Raw genomic sequence first — 18,628 nt, 5'->3', positions numbered from 1 at the left:
CTCTGAAATTCTCCTTTCTGCTCACAATTTTCTGTTTTCACTTTCCTCTTTTCTCCCAACTCCATCATCTGTTTTCTGTCATTCTGTCTCATTTTCTGTTCTTCACTGCCTTAACCCTATATTTAATTGATTAAACAAGACACTGTCCTCCACCTTGACTTCCTTGATCCTTTATCTTTTCAGTATGCCACCAGTCTTTTCCCCTGGATCATTTTCTTCATTGGCCTAGTCTTTTCCTTTTTGTTTTGAGCTACTGAATTCTTCTGGAAAAGTCTCAAAACTGTGTTGCTTAGATCTGCTGTAAATTCACATGATCTCATCTTAAATGGACCCTGATAGCTACATTAAAATCCTTTTTATTCATCTCTATCAAAGTCCCCAAAGAAGCTATTCCAAATTTTCTACATCCTCAAGCCACTGTTATAATTTCTGCCTGCCTCTCTCTCTCTCTCTCTCTCTCTCTCTCAAGTTTTCAAGTCCACACAGCTAGGTAATTATTAAGTGTCTGAGGCTGGATTTGAACTCAGATACTCCTGACTCCAGGGCCATTGCTCTATCCACTGTGCCACATAGCTGCCCCTTGCCTCTCTCTACTTAACCTTGCTTCCTATTTGACTGAGAAAATCAAGATCATGTGGATAATAACTTTCTTTATCTCCCAACTCTACTTCAGAATGTTTTTTACCAAGCAAGCAGTTTTTTTAAAAATAAATAGTGATTTATGGTTTCACATGTAATAGTCTATTTTATTCTACTTTGAATATGGAAATGAGGTAGAGGTAGAGGTTGCTTTTTTTTAATTCAGAAAAAAAAAATTTCCAAAGCAATCAGAACTGTTCTACCCCTCACCAAGCCTCTCTTCCTTTACTAAAGTCCCAGGGGATGATCTGGCCCATACTAAACATTAATAAATATTTATTGATTGTCTAATTGACTTTTTTCAAGATATACCTTCTCTTACTTGCATCCTTTTTTCTTTCTTTCTTGGTCTCTCTTCTTGTCCATTGACTTTTTCTTCACTGTCCACAAACAAGCCCACATCTCATTCTTAAAACAATCACAAAAACCTTCTTACCCCCCTCTCAAGTTTTATACTATATCTTTTTATCTTTCATTGTGAAACTTACAGAAAAAAATATTTTTAGAACTATTTGCTTCCTCTTCTACCTTTACAACACACCACTTTTCAGCATACTATATCTAGCCAAATACTCCCATGAAAATTTCTCATAAAAGTTACCAGTGATGTCTTAACTGCTTAAATCCAGTGGTATTATCTGAGTCCTCCACACCCGTCTTTCCTATGTTACTTTGACTGCTCTTTGCCTACTCTCTGAAGGCTGCTTCTTGTCTACCTTGTTGAATGAATCATCATCCATATTCAACTGAGATTAGGTATCTGGGTTGTTCTTAAAAACATTGACTATTGTTCTGCTTCTCAGGAACTGTTGAGGTTTGTAAAGTTGTATGCCCCTGAGCTCCTCTGATTATTTAGTTCCTTTTTTTTGGAGGGGAGGGAGAAGAGTTTTTCCCTCTGTTCTTCCCCATATCAGTAAGGGGTGACTTCTTGCTGTTGTCAGGAGTTCCTGCCTTTATTAGGACCTCTCCTAAAGTTTTCATTCAGATCAGTTGTGACCTTAGAAACAAGATCACCAGCAAAAAAAAACCAAACCTAAAACTAAAAAATGGAATGAATGCTTGAGAGCCACCACCACCCCTTGTCTCCAGATTAGAATAAACTTTGTAGCTTCTATTTGAGTTTTTCCTCTCATAGTTCTTGGGTGTTTTACAAATGGATGAGGTTGCTTGTTAAATGAATTCTTTAAATATTACTTCTAGAACAGCAACAAAATAAAAAAATTTTCAGAAAGAAAAATGAGTAAAAAACAGGTTATTGATGATCTTGATTTGTAATTTGAACCATGATTATTGTTGCTGAATTGATTTTAAATGCTCAAATATATTTGTAATTTAGGTTTGATTTATTAGTTTGGCAGATTTGATTATATTTAAAAAGGCAAACTTTCTGTCAGCATATATTCTTTATATCTCTATTGAGGGGAGAGATCCCATACTCAGTAATCTGATATAAAAATCTTTTCAAAAACTGAGATCCAACAGATCCTGATGATAATAAAACTCCCTAAAGAAAAGATGTATTATAAACAACTGTACCTTAATTGTTCTCAGATTGTGAGAATGAAATGATTTCTCTCTATAACTATGGGGGTACCCTAAGAGTGATCTGTCTTAGGCCTTCTTCTTTAGTAATATCTCTCTATGATCTCAGCACTTGAGGTTTAATTCTCACCTTTATGCAGATGACTCACAGATTACCTATGCATACAGTAAAAGCATATCTATGTATACAAAAATAGATATGTATAGATATGTGTGTGTGTGTGTGTGTATGTGTGTGATAGAGAGAGAGAGAGAGAGAGAGAGAGAGAGAGAGAGAATTTTTTGGTGCAAAATAGGAACTTATTTAATGCTTTTTCATTCTTATCTGATAGAGCAGATTTGGGACCTCATCTGGTTAAACTTTTTTGTTTTTCAGCATTTTCACTTAAACCGATATGGATGTCTGCTGACCAGAAGCTAGAGAGCTACAGATTAGGATCAGATGGTGACAGCGTCTTACACTTTCTGTCCCTGTGCCTGAGGGAGGCTGTGTGCTGTGGAAATGAACGGAGAACAGCAGCTTGACACAGGTATTAATATCAGCACTTTATTAAAGAACTTTCTCTTTATGATCAAGTAGAGCTTAGCTAGTACAGTATAATTTTTATCCCCTGACTTTTGGCATATAATTATTGTATAACATGGTGAAGAAGATGAAAAGAGTCAGAACAGTATAGCAGAAACACTTTTAATTATAGTAATTTTAAGGCAAATGGCAAAACAAACTTGTTCAATGGAAACAGTCATGTACTGGAAATAAGATAAACTTATATGCATCAGATTTCTTTTTCCTTTGAAAATAGAAAATCTTTTGAGCATAAGAGCAAGTCAACCTATAGCAGGTATGTCATTTTACCTTATTTTCCCCTTTTGTCCAGTGTAACATAATACAAATCAGTATGTATTGGGGAAAGCCTTGGAATTGAAGTCAAGAGACCTGGGTTTTAGTTCTGCTCTGCCAATTAAACTATAGTACTATTCATATCAGTCTGAATTGGTACTGAGAATCCTTATAGGTTTTTAATGTCAGTTTGTCTTTCATGATCTAGTTAAATTAATCATTTAGAATGTCTGCCTGTTTTTGGTCATCTCTCAGCTAGTGATACCAAGTCCAGTTATTCCTTCCTCAGTGAGAATTCAGTGTCTGGTTTACAATCTTCCCCTACTCCTGCCTACAACTAAGGGATTTCAAGACTTACTTTGGTGCTCCCTCAGATACCCTAATTTCTCAGTTCCTTATTCTGTTTATGTTTGTTTGTTTGTTTGTTTTTGCAAGGCAAATGGCGTTAAGTGAGTTGCCCAAGGCCGCGCAGCTAGATAATTATTAAGTGTCTGAGACATGATTTGAACTCAAGTACTCCTGACTCTAAGGCCAGTGCTTTATCCATTATGCCACCTAGCCAGCCCCCTTATTCTGTCTAAATCCTATGACGTATTCCTTCATTCCATCTTGCTTTTGATCTTGACATCACTCATAGACATTCTAATTCAGTGTTCACAAAATTATTTTATCATATTGTTGTCTTTTATTATTTTATCTTCTCATGACTTATGACCCCTAAGCCTGTTTTTTTATTTTTTATTTTAAGAGGCCAATTTATGAAAGAATTTATTTATTTTTTCAATTTATTTTTATCCTCATTTTATACAAATTTTTTTTACATTAATAAAATATTCTTGTTTACAAGTAAACAAAATGCCCCTCCCCCCATGAATATAGATAGACTTGCTTGGGCGAAAAAAGTAAAGGGGAGAGAAAAAAAATTAAAATTAAAAAAATAATAATAGTAATAATTGTAGGTATGGCCAGGTGGCGCAATGGACGAAGCACCGGCCCTGGAGCCACAAGCACCCGAGTCCATATCCAGCCTCATAAACCCAATAATCACCCAGCCATGTGACATGCAAGCCACCCGATCCCCACTGCCCTGCAAAAACCAGAAAGAAGAAAAAAAGACCCAAAATAAAATAAAATAGTAATAATAGTAGGGGTGGCTGGGTGGCAGACAGAGCATTGGCCCTTGAGCCAGGAGCACCTGGGTCCAAATCCGGCCCCAGACAGCCAAAGATCACCCTGCTATGTGGCCCCAGGCAGGCTGCCCAGCCCCATTTGCCCTGCACCCTCCCCCAAATAATAATAACAAAAAATGTGCTTCAGTCTTTGTCATGGGTGGATCACATTCTTTATGATAAGTCCATCACAAAAGTCACTTCCATATTTTTCCAACGTTGCCATTGCTGATTGCAACTCCCTCCTTTCTTATTTCTCCACTACCATGTACTATATTTTCTCTCTCCTTTCACTCTGACTCTGCTGTAGGGTCGCTGAGTGGCGCAGCAGACAGATCCCTGGTCCTGGGGCCAAGAGGTCCTGAGCCCCGATACCACCCCTTAGGCCCAGAATCCACCTGGCCCTATGGTCCTGGGCAGGCCATCCAATCCCAGCCCCTTGCAAGAAGTAAAAAAGAAAATGTGTTATATCTGACCACTCTCCCCCCATGGTCCATCCTCTCCTCCTTTATTCACATCCCCCCCTTCCCCCTGCCCCTCCCCTTCTTACTCCAGATGTCTATACTCCATTGTGTATATCTGCTGTTTCCTCTCCTAGTCATCTGTGATGAGAGCAAAGGTTCCCTCATTCCCCCTTGCCTCCCCCCTTCCATATCATTGCAATAGCTCATTGTAATAAAAAAAAATCTTATTATGTGAAATATCTTGGACTATTCCCCCCTCTCCTTTTTCTTCCTCCCATTCCATTTCCCCTTTTTTCCCTATTGACTCCATTTTTACACCATATTTTATCTTCGAATTCAGCTTTCTCCTGTGCTTCAACTATAAAAGCTCCCTCTACCTGCTCTATTAACTGAGATGGTTCATATGAATATTATCAGTATCATTTTTCTATCATCCTCATTAAGTCCCTCATATTTCTCCCCTCTCCTCCAATCTCCATGCTTCACCTGAGTCCTGTATCTGAAGATCAAACCTTCTGTTCAGCTCTGGCCATTCCAACAGGAACATTTGAAATTCCCCTGGTTCATTGAAAGTCCATCTTTTTCCCTGGAAGAGGACATTCAGCCTTGCTGGGTAGTTCATTCTTGGCTGCATTCTAAGCTCTTTTGCCTTCCGGTATATTGTATTCCAAGCCCTACGATCTTCCATTGTAGTTGCTGCTAAGTCCTGTGTGATCCTGACTGCAGCTCCACGATATTTGAACTGTGTTCTTCTGGCTGCTTATAATATTTTCTCTTTGACTTGGGAGTTCTGGAACTTGGCTATAATATTCCTGGGGGTTGGTTTTTTGGGATCTCTTTCTCAGGGGGATCGGTGGATTCTCTCCATTTCTATTTTGCCCTCTGCTTCTAGAATATCAGGGCAATTTTCTTGTAGTAATTCTTTGAAAATGATGTCAAGGCTCTTCCTGATCATGACTTTCAGGTATTCCAATAATTTTAAAATTATCTTTCCTAAGTCTGTTTTCTATATCAGTTGTTTTTTTCAATAAGATATTTCAAATTTTCTTCTAATTTTTCATTTTTTTGGTTTTGAAGTATTGATTCCTGATTTTTGGTAAATTCATCAATCTCCCTGAATTCTATTCTCTGTCTGAAGGATTTGTTCTCCTCAGAGAGTTTTCTTATCTCTTTTTCCATCTGGCCAATTTTGCTTTTTAAAGCATTCTTCTCCTCAATAACTTTTTGAACTGTTTTATCCATTTGACCTAAGCTGGTTTTTAGCATGCTATTTTCTTCAGCATTTTTTTGGATTTCCTTGACTAAGCTGCTGACTTCATTTTCATGTTTTACCTGCATCTCTCTCCTTTCTTTTCTCAGTTTTTCTTCCAACTCCCTCGTTTGATTTTCAAAGTCTTTTTTGAGCTCTGTCATAGCCTGAGCCCAATTTCTGTTTTTCTTGGAGTCTTCAGATGCAGGAGCTTGTGCTTCCTCATCTTCAGACTGAGTATTTTGATCCTTCTTGGGCTCATTTGCAAAATATTTCTCAATGGTCTTCCTCTTGTTTCTTTGCTTGCTCATTTTCCCAGCCTAAGCCTGTTTTTTGGGGTGCTTCCTGAGCTTTTGGGACACTCCCACAATGGTCTCAGTGTGTGAGGCTCTGTCCTCCCTCCTGGTCTGTGAATGACCATAAGCTCCCCCCTCTGCTACGGGGCTGAGGTGGCGGGGCCGCTGCTGTTCTATGGTGGGGCCTAGACTGGGATCAGGATCTGAATGTGGTCAGAGCCCCAGAGTCTGGCTCCAGGGGCAGAGGACAGAGCTCTGCAGTTTCTCTCTTCTCTCCCCTCCCTCAGCTCAATGGGCCCATGCCCTGGGGGCTCCTGCTTACCAGCTCCGCCTGCTTCTGTTTCCTGGTCAGAGGGTCTGGGCTGCGGAAAGCTGCTAGCTGTGTGCCCTGAGGGCTGGGCTCCACATGCTGGCTCTGGCAGAGGTACCCCGCTGTTCCCCCACTTTGTGCAGGAGACCCCTGCTGCTGTGAGCCACGGCTTCCAGCGTCCTGGGGCTGCCTCCGGGAGGCTGAAGTTCTTTTGCTCTGGCGGGCCACCCCTCCGGCTGGCCACCCCTCCGACCCCGGGGAGCAGAGCCTTTCTGCTCTTTTCCACGTTACCTTGAGTAGGAGAACTGCCTCACTGGGTCCCTTTGTGGGTTCTGTCTCTCGAAAGTTTAGTTAGAGTCCTTAGTTTATGAGTTTTATCAGAGAGCTCCTAAGACTTGATCCCTTCATGTCGCCATCTTGGCTCCACCCCCTGAAAGCCCTAAGCCTGTTTTTATTCTCACCATGACCTATCTCTCCATCCCTCACTTTTTTCCTAGTCTGACTCCCCTGTATATATATTGCGTTCTTCTACCATAGTCTCTCTTCTCTACCTCTACCTGTTGGTGAACCACTTAACTCTCTACTGTCTTCTGCTGAAATTCCTTGCTCCTTTGTTCTATTGCCAATCATAACTTGCTAAATCCCAGTTGTAGTTTACATTTACCATCTGTTTTCTTCACTTCTATTGATGTACTCCTATTGATGCGGAGCCAGATAAAAATGACAAAACCATGCCAGCTAGTCCCGCTATAAATGTATGCTATTCAACCTCAACTTGACCTTCATTGCAGTAAAGTTATCATTCTACCCCTTTATTTTTCTTTGTCCTTTGAGCAGTTTCATTTATCATTTGTTGAAATATAGCATCCAGGCTTTTAAAAAAGTTTGCTGAGAGTCTAGAGGTTCTTAAATTATCTTTCCTTGCTCTTTTCCCCAAGTCAGTCTTTGATATCAGATATCTTCTGTTTTCTTAAATTTTTTACTCTGTTGGCTTTGTTCTAATATTGCTTGATGTTTCACAGAGCCATTGATTTCTGTTTGGTCTATCTGGATCTTTTCCTTGTGCAAGTTTATCATTTTCTGTTCTAAGCAGCTTATCCTTTTTTAAAATTCTTTTCCTTCACAGCTTTGATTTCATTTTTCATTTTTTATTTCATTTTAGATATTTATGTGGAAAATTAATTTTCTTTCCTTGAGTCTGGCCTTGAAGTTATTATGGAATTGTTCTCTTCTTTTGTGCTGTATTTTTGCATCTTTGCAATCTTTGCACTTTGGATCTGTTATAATTCTTTATAGGCATTTATATCTTCTGCTTGCTTATATTACTGTAGTCATAGTTCTCAGATTGGGGCTTTGTGCCAGGGAAGGCTGGTCAACCATTCAGCTCGTTTTTGCCAGCTGTATTCTTACATTGACCTTCACCTCCAGATAGCTAAGTCACCCAGGAGCAAAGCTTCATTGCATCATCAGACACTTGATGTGTGACTGTGGACAAGTCAATGAGCTTGTGTTTGCCTCAGTTTCTTCAGTTGTAAAATGGAGATAATAGTAGCCCTAGGCCTGGCAGAATTGATTGGAAGAGCAAATGAAATGTTTGTAAAGCACTTGGCACACTTCTGGATATGTAGTAGTTGTTATTCCATCTCTCTTTCCTTTCTCTTCCCCTTCTGTTCTTGGTGTCATCCCCTCCTCCATCCCTGGGTCTTTGAGGTTCATTGCTTTTTGGTTCTACAGGGTCCTCTGTGGTTTCTCAGGGCAAAGTGTGAGGGACCTGAGCTTGGGCTTTTCCAGCTGAGACCACTCAACCATTCAGGTTGCTACCAGTCCCCATGGAAAATATGGATTTTTTTTTTTAATCATCTGAGGGCTTTTACATGGGAGGCCTTTCTCTCACTGCTTCCAAGTACAGAGCCTTGAGGGTTACACATATCTGGACAATCTGTAGTTTCTATGGGAGGCCTCTGTCTTGTTGGTTTGTCTTGATGCTAGCTTTGGCAGCAGCCCTCCTTTCCTGTGGCCCATAGGCTGCCAGCTGAAGTTTTGTGTAGTTCTGAGTTGGAAGAAGTACCTTTCATTGTTTCTTGTTGAATTTCTTGATCATGCCATCTGATATTCTATTTAGGTTTTTGCTTGAGGAGGTGTTGTGGAGCTAGACTGCCTGCACTTTGTTCAGAAGTTACCCTATACTTCCTTGCCATGGGAACTCATAAGTTCCATAGGTTTCCATGGAATGTATGTCCTCTCCTCTCAACTAACATAGCCTCCACCCTAGTTCTGGACATCCTCATCCTTTGCCTGAATTCCTAATTAACTCTTTTCTCAATCCAGTTCTTCCTCTATTGGTCTGCTAAAGCAGGTATTCTGTGCTCCCATGCCCTTTGCCTACGCTTCGTTTGTTTCCCATGACTTCCAAGATCAGTATATTCTCTGTCACTCAAATCCTTTTGTAACCTAGCTGTTTTCAATTTTTCTAATTTTCTTACTATTTAAACCTTTTTATTTACTCTAATCTATCAATACTAGTAGATTTGCTGTTGCTTGCACTTCTTCACTCTTCATACCTTTGCACTGACTGTACCTCATTCTTGAAATGCTCTCACTCCATACCTCTGTCTCTTAACTTCCCTAACTTTCTTCAAGACTCAGCTCAGGTCCCATCTTCTTTATGTGTCTTTTCTCAGATTTCCCAGTTGCTTGTGCTTTCCACTCTGAGATCAACTCACATCTACTGAGCAGATAGTTGGGGTACACAACAGATGTTTCTCCCATTAGAATGTGAGCTGCTTTAGGGCAAGGATTGCTTTTGCCTTTCTTTCAAGTTTTAGTGCTTATCAGAGTACCTGGCACCTCATAAATGCTTAATAAATTATTGTTGACTTGACGTCCTCTTCCTAATCTCACATATATTAATTCTGTCACTCTGTTTTCAGGTCATTATCTCTACACAACTAGATTATTGCATCATTAGCCTCCTATCTAATCTACTTGGTATTGGTTTCTCCCTATATCACTATTAGATTTTTCTTCCTTTTTTTTTTTTGATGTTTTTTAAAATTTTTCTTCCTAAATTACTAGTTTTAGCCTGTCACTTGCTGCTTTCAGGACTCTCATGTGTCTTATGAATACCTGTCTGATTAAGAAACCAAATAATCTGTCAAGTGTTCAAGTACCAACATTATCTGGTCCCATTTTTCTCACTCATTCCCAATGGGAATCTCTGATTTCCTTCCCTCTTTTCTTTTTGGAGGGCAAGGCCCTCCTTTATTATCTTGGTTTATCAATCAGTTGTCTTATTTATTCATTATTTTTTTAAGTACTTGCTACATACTATACACTGTGCTAGGTACAAATACAAATTCACAAATAGATCCTGTTCTCCAGGTATAAATATGTACATATTTAAGTAGCTTACAGTTTCCTAGAGGTAAAAAACTTACATACAAATAATTAAATTCAGGAAATTTGAAGAGAGGTGGCATTACTAGCTGGAGAGATCGGAAACAGCTTCTCATATGAAGTACCTTAGCACTTGAATTTTTACAAGGCTTGCTTGAGCTGTATTCTGAAGGTTGCTAAGGCTTCAGAGAGATGCAGGTGAAGGAGTATATTCTAAGCTTGGGGGAATAACTTGGGTGAAACTTGAGTGAAGGCTTGGAGCCAAAAGATGGAATGCTGAAATTAAAGAATGGTTACTAGGCCATTTTGGCTAAAATGAAGAGTGTGTGATGATGGAAGTATTTGGAAATAAATTGGAAAGATAGGTTATAGTGTAATGAAAAAATGATGGATTTCATTTTTCTTTTTTTTAATTAAATTTTACTTTTTTGATCAGCAAAAAAATCTGCCCTTCCCTCTAAATGAGAAGGGAAAGAAAAATCTATTATAAACACATAGTCAAGCAAAAAAATTTCTGTATTGTCCATATCTCCACCACCAAAACAACAACAGTGACAACAACAATTTCTGCGTCTCATTTTTCATTCTGAATGGTCTATCAGCAGATGGTAACATACTTTATCATTAATCCTCGAGAATTGTTGATCATTATGCTGATCAGATCTTCTGAGCCTTTCAGAGTTTCAGTTTTTCAGAGTTTCAGAGTTGTCTCTGTATAAGTTGTTTTTTTTGGTTTTGCCCCCTTTATTCTGCTTCAATTCAAACAAGACTTTCTAGACTTCTCTGAAAGCATTCCCTTTATCATTTTTGGTTCTCTACCCTGAAACTGGGTAGTGGGCAACAAAGCTGACAACTGACACCTATTCCTGCACCATACATGCTGGATGTGGAACCTCTTCTTGCTCTGATGTGTACCCCCAAACTGCCCCCCCCAATGTCCCAGGACCTTTCTATGTCTTTCTTGTTGTGCCAGTGTGGGTTAGAATAGTGGGTGTCCTGACTGTTTCTTGAACATCCTAATCAGGATTATATCTGCAGTGTTTCTTGTATCTCCTTGGAGAAGTTTCATGGCAGAGACTTGAGTTACTTCTTCCTACTATACCATATATTGATTTCACCTCTAATGCTGCTTCTGGAGGAATGTTGTAGAGATAGAAATGATAAGATAAGTAAATTGACTAAGAGGAGTGTATTGAAAATAAGGAGTTGGAGTCAAAGAGCTAATTAGTTTGATTTTGGGGAGAGTTTTAATTTTTTTGTTGAATGAGTTTCTATTTTTATTTTCTTTGTTTTGATCCTAGTTTCTGATCTGTGACCAAGCAAACTAAGTCTGATTCTTTTCATTTTACACAAGTTTTCTTTTGTAACACCTTCAGGTCCTTTGACCATTCCTTATGAGACAACTTCTTGAGCTTGAGAGGGAGTAGTGGAATCTAATACAGTTTTCTTAAGTTTGAGTAAGAACTTGCAATGTTTGTAGGCAGTGGGAGTAGAGCCATTAGGGAAAGAGAGGTGGAAGATGAAGCAGGGAGAGATTATTGAAGGGACAAATGCATGGATTCTTTTGTGATATAAGATTACTGACTAGTTCACATCCTCATACTCTGCAAACATGGTCATCTTATTTGAAAATGAAGAATTTGCTTCAAAGAAAAACAACACTTAGAAGAATATGCCAATTAAAAAAAAATTAAAGCTATATCTACTATCAGGAAAGAGACAACCCAATGTGATTGATAAAATTAAAAGGCAAGAAGAAAATAGATAAATTATTTTTTTCCTAAAGAACTCTTTGAATTCCCTGGACCAGCCATCCTTTCTCAAATGATTTTAACACAGTATAACTAGAAGTCTTTATTCAAATTAATACTAGAGCTCTTTTATACATTTTACATGTTTCTTTATTACTTTTCCTGAATTCTAGGAGTTGTACAAAGGTAGGTTATATCTTCCACGTGGACTATTTTCTGTTACTTGTTTGGGAAATTAAAATGTCTTGCATTAATTTGGAGGAAGCAATAGATTCCTAGATTCTCAGGTTTTTGGCTTTTTTTTTGTTTGTTTGTTTTTTTGCAAGGCAGTGGGGTTAAGTGACTTGGCCAAGGTCACACAGCTAGGTGATTATTGAGTGTCTGAGGCCAGAATTGAACTCAGGTTTTCCCGACTCCAGGGCCAGTGCTCTATCCACTGCGCCACCTAGCTGCCCCCAGGTTACTGACTTTTTAAACCCTGCTTGTTTTCAGATAACCCTTTATACCAATTTTGGAATATATCTATTTTTGTATAAATTGTTTAGGAATGTTCCCTAAAGAAAGTTCTAATTAGTAAACTTAGAAAAGATTGTGATTTAATATGTGATCAATTCTTATCTTTAAAATTATCAAGTAGAATTTCCATTTAATATTACACAGTATTTTAATTAGGAATTAGCATACCACTCTATTTCTCTTATTCTGATTAAATATTACTATTAAACCTGAATACACTGATCCTGAAGTGGAGGAAATAGATTGTGACTTAGAATCATGAACATTAAGTGAATAAAATATTCCAATGCCTTATTAGTGAAATTTTTTCTTTCTTCAAATGCTAACTAATAATAATAATAATAATAATAATAATAATAATAATAACTCACATTTCTATAGCACTTACTACTGCCAAGCACTTTGCTAAGTGCTTTACAGATATTATCTCATGATTCTTGAAACAACACCGGAAATTAGGTGCTTTTATTATTCCTATTTTATAGATGAGGAAACTAAGACAAACAGGTTAAGTGAATTCCCCATTACCACTAGTAAAAATCTGAAATCCAAACCTAGTACCCTATCTTCTGTTCCACCATTCCCTTCTAAATTTTACTGTAGTCCAAACTTTAGAATGAAAAATTTTATGTCATTGATATACCTTAGTGAAAAGTTGGAACTCTTTGTGTAAGTTGCTTGGTCATAGTATTTTAGCAGAATATTTTAAATAAGGAAAACAATAATATTGCCCCATAAAAATGATTCTAGGGTAAAGACAGTAATTTTAAATATCAATCTTAATTCACTCAGTATTCTCCTAAAAGTAGATATGAATTTCTTTTACAAAGCAACTCAGTTTATATTCTAACATTTTTTAAAAGTCTCTGATACTAGTTGTCACATAACCCCTTTTTTGGTCCTTAGTTTGCTCATCTCTAAAACTTGAGATAATATTACCTGTATTACTTATTCTACTCCATCACTTACTCTACATCATCATGAGGGCCAAATGAAATATGGCATATAATAGGATTTTTAACCTTTGTAGAAACAGATTAATTTTAAACATTCTTAGTTTAGAAACAAATGTTATGCCTTTTAAAAGTTTTCTATGTGTAAGAAACACTGTACTCTTTCGGATTACCTAAATCATTCTGTTAGATTTTGCTTTTGTGAAGAATCAACAGAAAGAATGGCACCTCTTTGTTGAGACACAAATGAGGTGTGTCTGTGTATATGGTTAATTAATACCTAATTAATACCTAAACCAAAGCTCTACCAGTTATATCACCACCACCACCACCACCACCTCTTCCTCTTCCTCCCTCCATCATGTACCTAGATGATTTTAAGAAGCCATCTTTCAGCTATTACTTATTTACCCAACGGGTCAGGAAGACTTCTAGACTTTCTCCCTACAACCATCACGTTGTACTTCTTTCTTTAGGAGTTACTGCATTCAGATGTAATACTCATCTCCCCCCCCCCCCCCCCGCTTCAACTTGCACCCCCCACCCCAAAGTCATTCTTTTTCTTTTCTCATGGAGTTCAGTGCGTGACTCAGTCTTCCTTATATGTCAGTCCCTTCTTATCACTGGGAACTCCAGTTTTCTTGCTTTCTATGAGTTGACTGTCCCTCTTCTCCCACAAGTGTTCTCCCTCCATTACCTGACCTCAGCCTCCTAGCCTTTCACCTCTCACAACTGTCCCAGACCTCTTGTCTGCCATGATCTTCCAGTTCCTCTTTCTTTCTCCCTTATTTCTTGTGTCATCATTCATGTTTTGGCCTCACTGTATACTTTTAGTGAACTAGTCCAGCTTTTTCAGTGTTCTTATCCTTGTTCCTTCCTTGTCTTATATCCATGGCCTTTACTCCCATCCCATCTACTTCATTCATTCAAACCAACCATTCCATGAATATTTATCAAGCTCCTACCATGTGCCAAACCCTGTGGATACAGAGGCAAAAAAACAGTGCCTTCCCTCAAGGAGCTCACAGTCTACTGGAGGAGAGAACAAACTATGTAAAGGACAGTGGTGTCCTGAAATTCTGGAGATAAGAGATTATCAAGGAGGAGAGAGTGATTCCCTGTGTATCTGTTGATAATGTAGAGAGTTGAAAGTGAAGATTTTAAAAAAAGACCCTTTCATGGGTTCTCAGTCACCTTCTCTTAGCAACTGTTTCAAACTCTTTTCTGAAGCTTCTAAACCATCCTTCTTCTCCCATCCCCTTTCAACTAATGTCTCTCCCCCTCCAGTTCTTCTCTATCCAGATGCCAAACTGTTATCTCTAAAGCATCATTTTGGTTGTGTTCCTTTCCTGGTAAAGAAATTTCCATTATTATAAAATACAAGCTCTTCTGTTTGACTGCCTGCAATTCCAGGTCTATTGAGTATTGCTAACCTTCTTGCATCCTGTGTTGCAGTCACAATGACCTTCTTGTGTTCATGCCATGGGTTCTACATCGGGTTCTTTGAATAGTCTTTTTAGTCTTTCTTCACAGCTCAGCTCAAGTGACCCTACCTTCAAGGAGTCAGTGTTTTCCCCCTGAAAATCCATTTGTATGCATTTTGTATTTTTATGGGTGTATTGTTCCCCCCCCCCAATAGAGTGTAAAAAAAAAAGTGGTTTCATTTTTGTGCCTGTCCCATTGAAGGTGCTTTAATAAATGCTTAATGAATGAATGAAGTATATTGTGGAAACCATATTTCCATATGAAATATATGTTCTTTTTTATTGTATTCAGTAGAAATGGATTTCAAGTGTATCTTACTCACTTCAGAATGAAATGTAAAGATTTAAAGATTTTGGTTTTGGTTCAGATAGACGTTCGTGACAGAAGTGGTTTTTTTTAACCTATTTTTTCAACCCACAGATGAGATAAACCAATTGTTGTGAAAAGTATATGTTAATGTGTTTATTCAGTTTCATTTTGGAAAACATGTTTCTCTAAGGATAGTGCTTGCAGTTTTTAAAAACAGTAATAATAGGTAGTTGGTTGTAATACTTTGCAGCCAAGGCTGAGTAGTTTCACAGAGCAAGTTAATGGTACTTATCTAAGCTATGAACCCAGGTCTCCTGACTTTTATTTCAGACCTCTCATGGCATCCAAAAACATTTCATAACTCTCCAAGTAGCAACTACTTTAAGACATGAGAACTACCTGCCTTAGAAAGCATACATATTGTTTAATTATTAATACATCTTCTTTTTGGTAATTTAATCTGGTACAATTTATAAGGAATTATTACAAATGTAATAAAAATCAAGTCAATTGGAGACTGGGTGAATTAATTATTAGGTATTTTAAAAAATTGGAGACTTTTTGAAATACATTTTCATTTATCAGTATAAGTTGCTTTAGTATAGTTGAAGAATGTTCATCCCCCTGAAAACAGGAATGTAGAATAGAGGCATTGTTGAATGTGCTCCCAATTTAGAATTCTCTTTCATTGATTCTATTTCAAATTAAATGTATTAGAGTTCCACCTTTGAAATATTCTTTAATGACAATACCATAACGCTGAGTTTCTTTGAATTATTCAAGTAGTGAATTTCCAAGTATTTAATTAGGTAGAAATAAAAATTGGATAGTACTAATTTAATAGTACCTCTGTAGATGTGGATGAGTTTAAAACCATTCTATTAAAATCCCTGTAGTTACTAAAGCCTACTTTGCAGAAAGGTAAGGAAAGAATAGATGGGAGATATGTGGGGAAATGTGTAGAACCTATTGGTTTTCTGTAGGAGATAAAATTAGAAGATTTCAAATATCCTACCAGCTTTAGTTTTGGATCTTGAAGATAAGAAATTTTTCAGCCAGACCTAGAAATTACTGTGCTGTGTGCACTGAGATCTCTTTATGCTGAACTTTACCTAGTGGGGATAATATCAGAAATATTTATGATAAATATGCATCATGTGCTTCTTGGCAGTTTCATACTGGATTTTCAGATTAAGCCTTTTTAAAAATATCGCAATTGTTTGCTAAGTTTGTCTACTCTCATCTCTTGCAAGTGAAGAATCCCTCTGCCCTCTTTTTTTTTTTTAGGGGTTTTTTTTTTGTTTGTTTTTGCAAGGCAAATGGAGTTAAGTGACTTCCCAAGACCACACAGCTAGGTAATTATCAAGTGTCTGAGACTGGATTTTGAACCCAGGTACTCCTGACTCCAGGGCCAGCGCTTTATCCACTTCACTCCAGGGCCAGTGCTTTATCCACTGCACCACCTAGCCACCCCTATCTGCCCTCTTTTAATAAAGAAAAAAATAGTTTAGCAAAAATGACAGGTGCATTCACTGTCATGTACCACTGTAATGTGGTCTGTTTTAAAATATTAATACACCAGATGTTGCCTGCCTTATTTGTTTGATGTGGCAAAGTAATACTTTGCAAAGAACTTACGTGATACAGTGTGAAATAAATACCGGTAACTATGATATGTAATATGAGATAAGATCCATTTTCACAACCTTTCTCTTCTTTGATTCTTTTTTTTTTTAAAGTGACTTGCCCAAGGCCACACAGCTAGGTAATTATTAAATGTCTGAAGTTGGATTTGAACTAAGGTCCTCCTGACTCCAGGGCCAGTGCTCTGTCCACTCATCATCCAACCGCCCCCTCTTATTTGATTCTTGAAACAGTCAGTATACATTGATCAAGTGCCTACTGGTTACCAAGTACTGATCAGGCAAATAGAAATTGAAAGATATTCCTTTCCCTTAAGGAACCCAATGTTTAATTGAGGAAGACTTGGGCTGGAGGAGGGAGAGGGGACTGCTAACAGACAGGGAGAAGTTTTCTGGTACCAGCATTATGTAAAAGTTCAAAAACAGTAGGAAATGGGGAAAAGACTGTTCTGGGACTCCTCCTTCAATGGAGGTCCTGAAGCCCATGAGTGCCCTACAGTTAGAGGAGAAGGGGTCCTGGTATAAGAATTTAGGGAAGGAAGGGAGGCTGGAACCACTATTTTACAGACTAAGAAAATGAGACCCTGGATGTTAAATGATTTGTCCCAAACCACACAACTTTTGAATCTAATTCTTTTGAGTCCTACTCTTCCCACTTCAAAGTGAAGCTATTGGAACAGATAGAATTAGACCAGGAAATTTTTTTTTGAATAATTTTCCTCTTAGAAAAAATGTATTAAAATTCATAAGTACATAGGATTACAAAGGAAACCCTTTTTATTGAAATAAAATTAGGAAAATATTTCTTTTGAAAATATCTATAAAGTTCACAGACCCAGATTAAGAACCCCCTGGACTATGTTATCCAAAAGTAGAAATCAGAGGTAGATAAGTACCATTAACTTCTTAAGTTACTTCAAACAAAAATGTCATTTTGGTAGGGACTGAGGACGGGCCATAAAATGGAGTGAACTTTACAGACTGCTTTTATTTTTAGAATTGTTTCATATTTACTCCCTTTTGGAGGGAATTAACTATTGCTGTTCCTGAACTCCTATCATAAGGCTCTATGCCTATACTGTGCTCCTTCCCCTCATTTCCATCTCTTAAGAGTCTCCTAACTTAATTCAAAGCTCACCTCAGGTTTTAACTCCTATATAAATCATTTCTTGATCTCCTTAGATTTAAATTACTCTTTTACTTTTTAGTTATTGGTGCTCTTCCTTTATAAATTAATCTTAGATTTATCTCTTTATCTATTGTATTACCAACTAAAATATAAACTGCTTGAGAAGAAATATTATTACTTTCATTTTTGATCTTTTTATTTTTATTGTCTAATGCAGTGTTGTATATTTAGCAGATACTTTATATATATATACACACATACACACACACATATATTTTAAAAATTGTTTTGTCATGAATTTTGCTCAGATTTATGAAAACTTTCTATCACATTCCTCAGATCGACCAGACTAATGTCCACAATAGTGGACATATTTCATTAATGAACCATTCTTCATGAAGCCATATTGTGTGCTTCAGCAATCATTGATTCCTTTTGCTAAATGTTCATATACCATACTATTAATTATACATTCTAGTATTTGTCTCAGAATTTGGAGTCCAGGCACAAAAGCATGACAACTTCTCTGCTCTGTTTCAAATATTTGCCCTTCAGTCCTTGTATACTACTCATCCTCTAAAAGCCCATTGCTGGCCATTCTCTTAATCATCTCTTAATCTTGAACTACAGTTCACTAATCATTTTTATTTGTACTTTCTGAGCCAAAAAAAAAAATCAACCAAGTCCTTTCTCTCTCCATTATCACAGTCAATGGTGTTTTATGTACTTTTGTCAGGCAATCAGCAAACATCTATTCTCAGGTAAATCCAAAGTCAGATACTCATTTCCCTTCAGAAACTCACATTCTAATGGAGGAAATGCAGTACATTCAAAGACAAATCTAGAATACAAACTAAAAACAGTGATTTGGGCATCGAGGTGCTGAGCCTTTAAGAGGAGATCAAGGTTCCAGTTTGCAAAGGTGAGGAGGGAGAG

At 37.5% G+C, this 18,628-nt stretch overlaps 1 protein-coding gene across 1 annotated transcript in view; it reads left to right on the top strand.

The window, feature by feature from the left end:
• The window catches only part of SFMBT1 (Scm like with four mbt domains 1), a 227,305-nt gene that overhangs the window by 146,136 nt on the left and 62,541 nt on the right, over positions 1–18,628 (top strand). The window contains 1 exon segment of the mRNA XM_074198215.1: positions 2,558–2,711. Within this exon segment, the coding sequence (XP_074054316.1) occupies positions 2,684–2,711 (28 nt within the window). The 5' untranslated portion in view covers positions 2,558–2,683.

The sequence above is a fragment of the Macrotis lagotis genome, chromosome 8, assembly GCF_037893015.1.
Source record: "Macrotis lagotis isolate mMagLag1 chromosome 8, bilby.v1.9.chrom.fasta, whole genome shotgun sequence".
Taxonomy (NCBI): Eukaryota; Metazoa; Chordata; class Mammalia; order Peramelemorphia; family Peramelidae; genus Macrotis; species Macrotis lagotis.
This window is presented reverse-complemented; position numbering and strand designations above follow the sequence as displayed.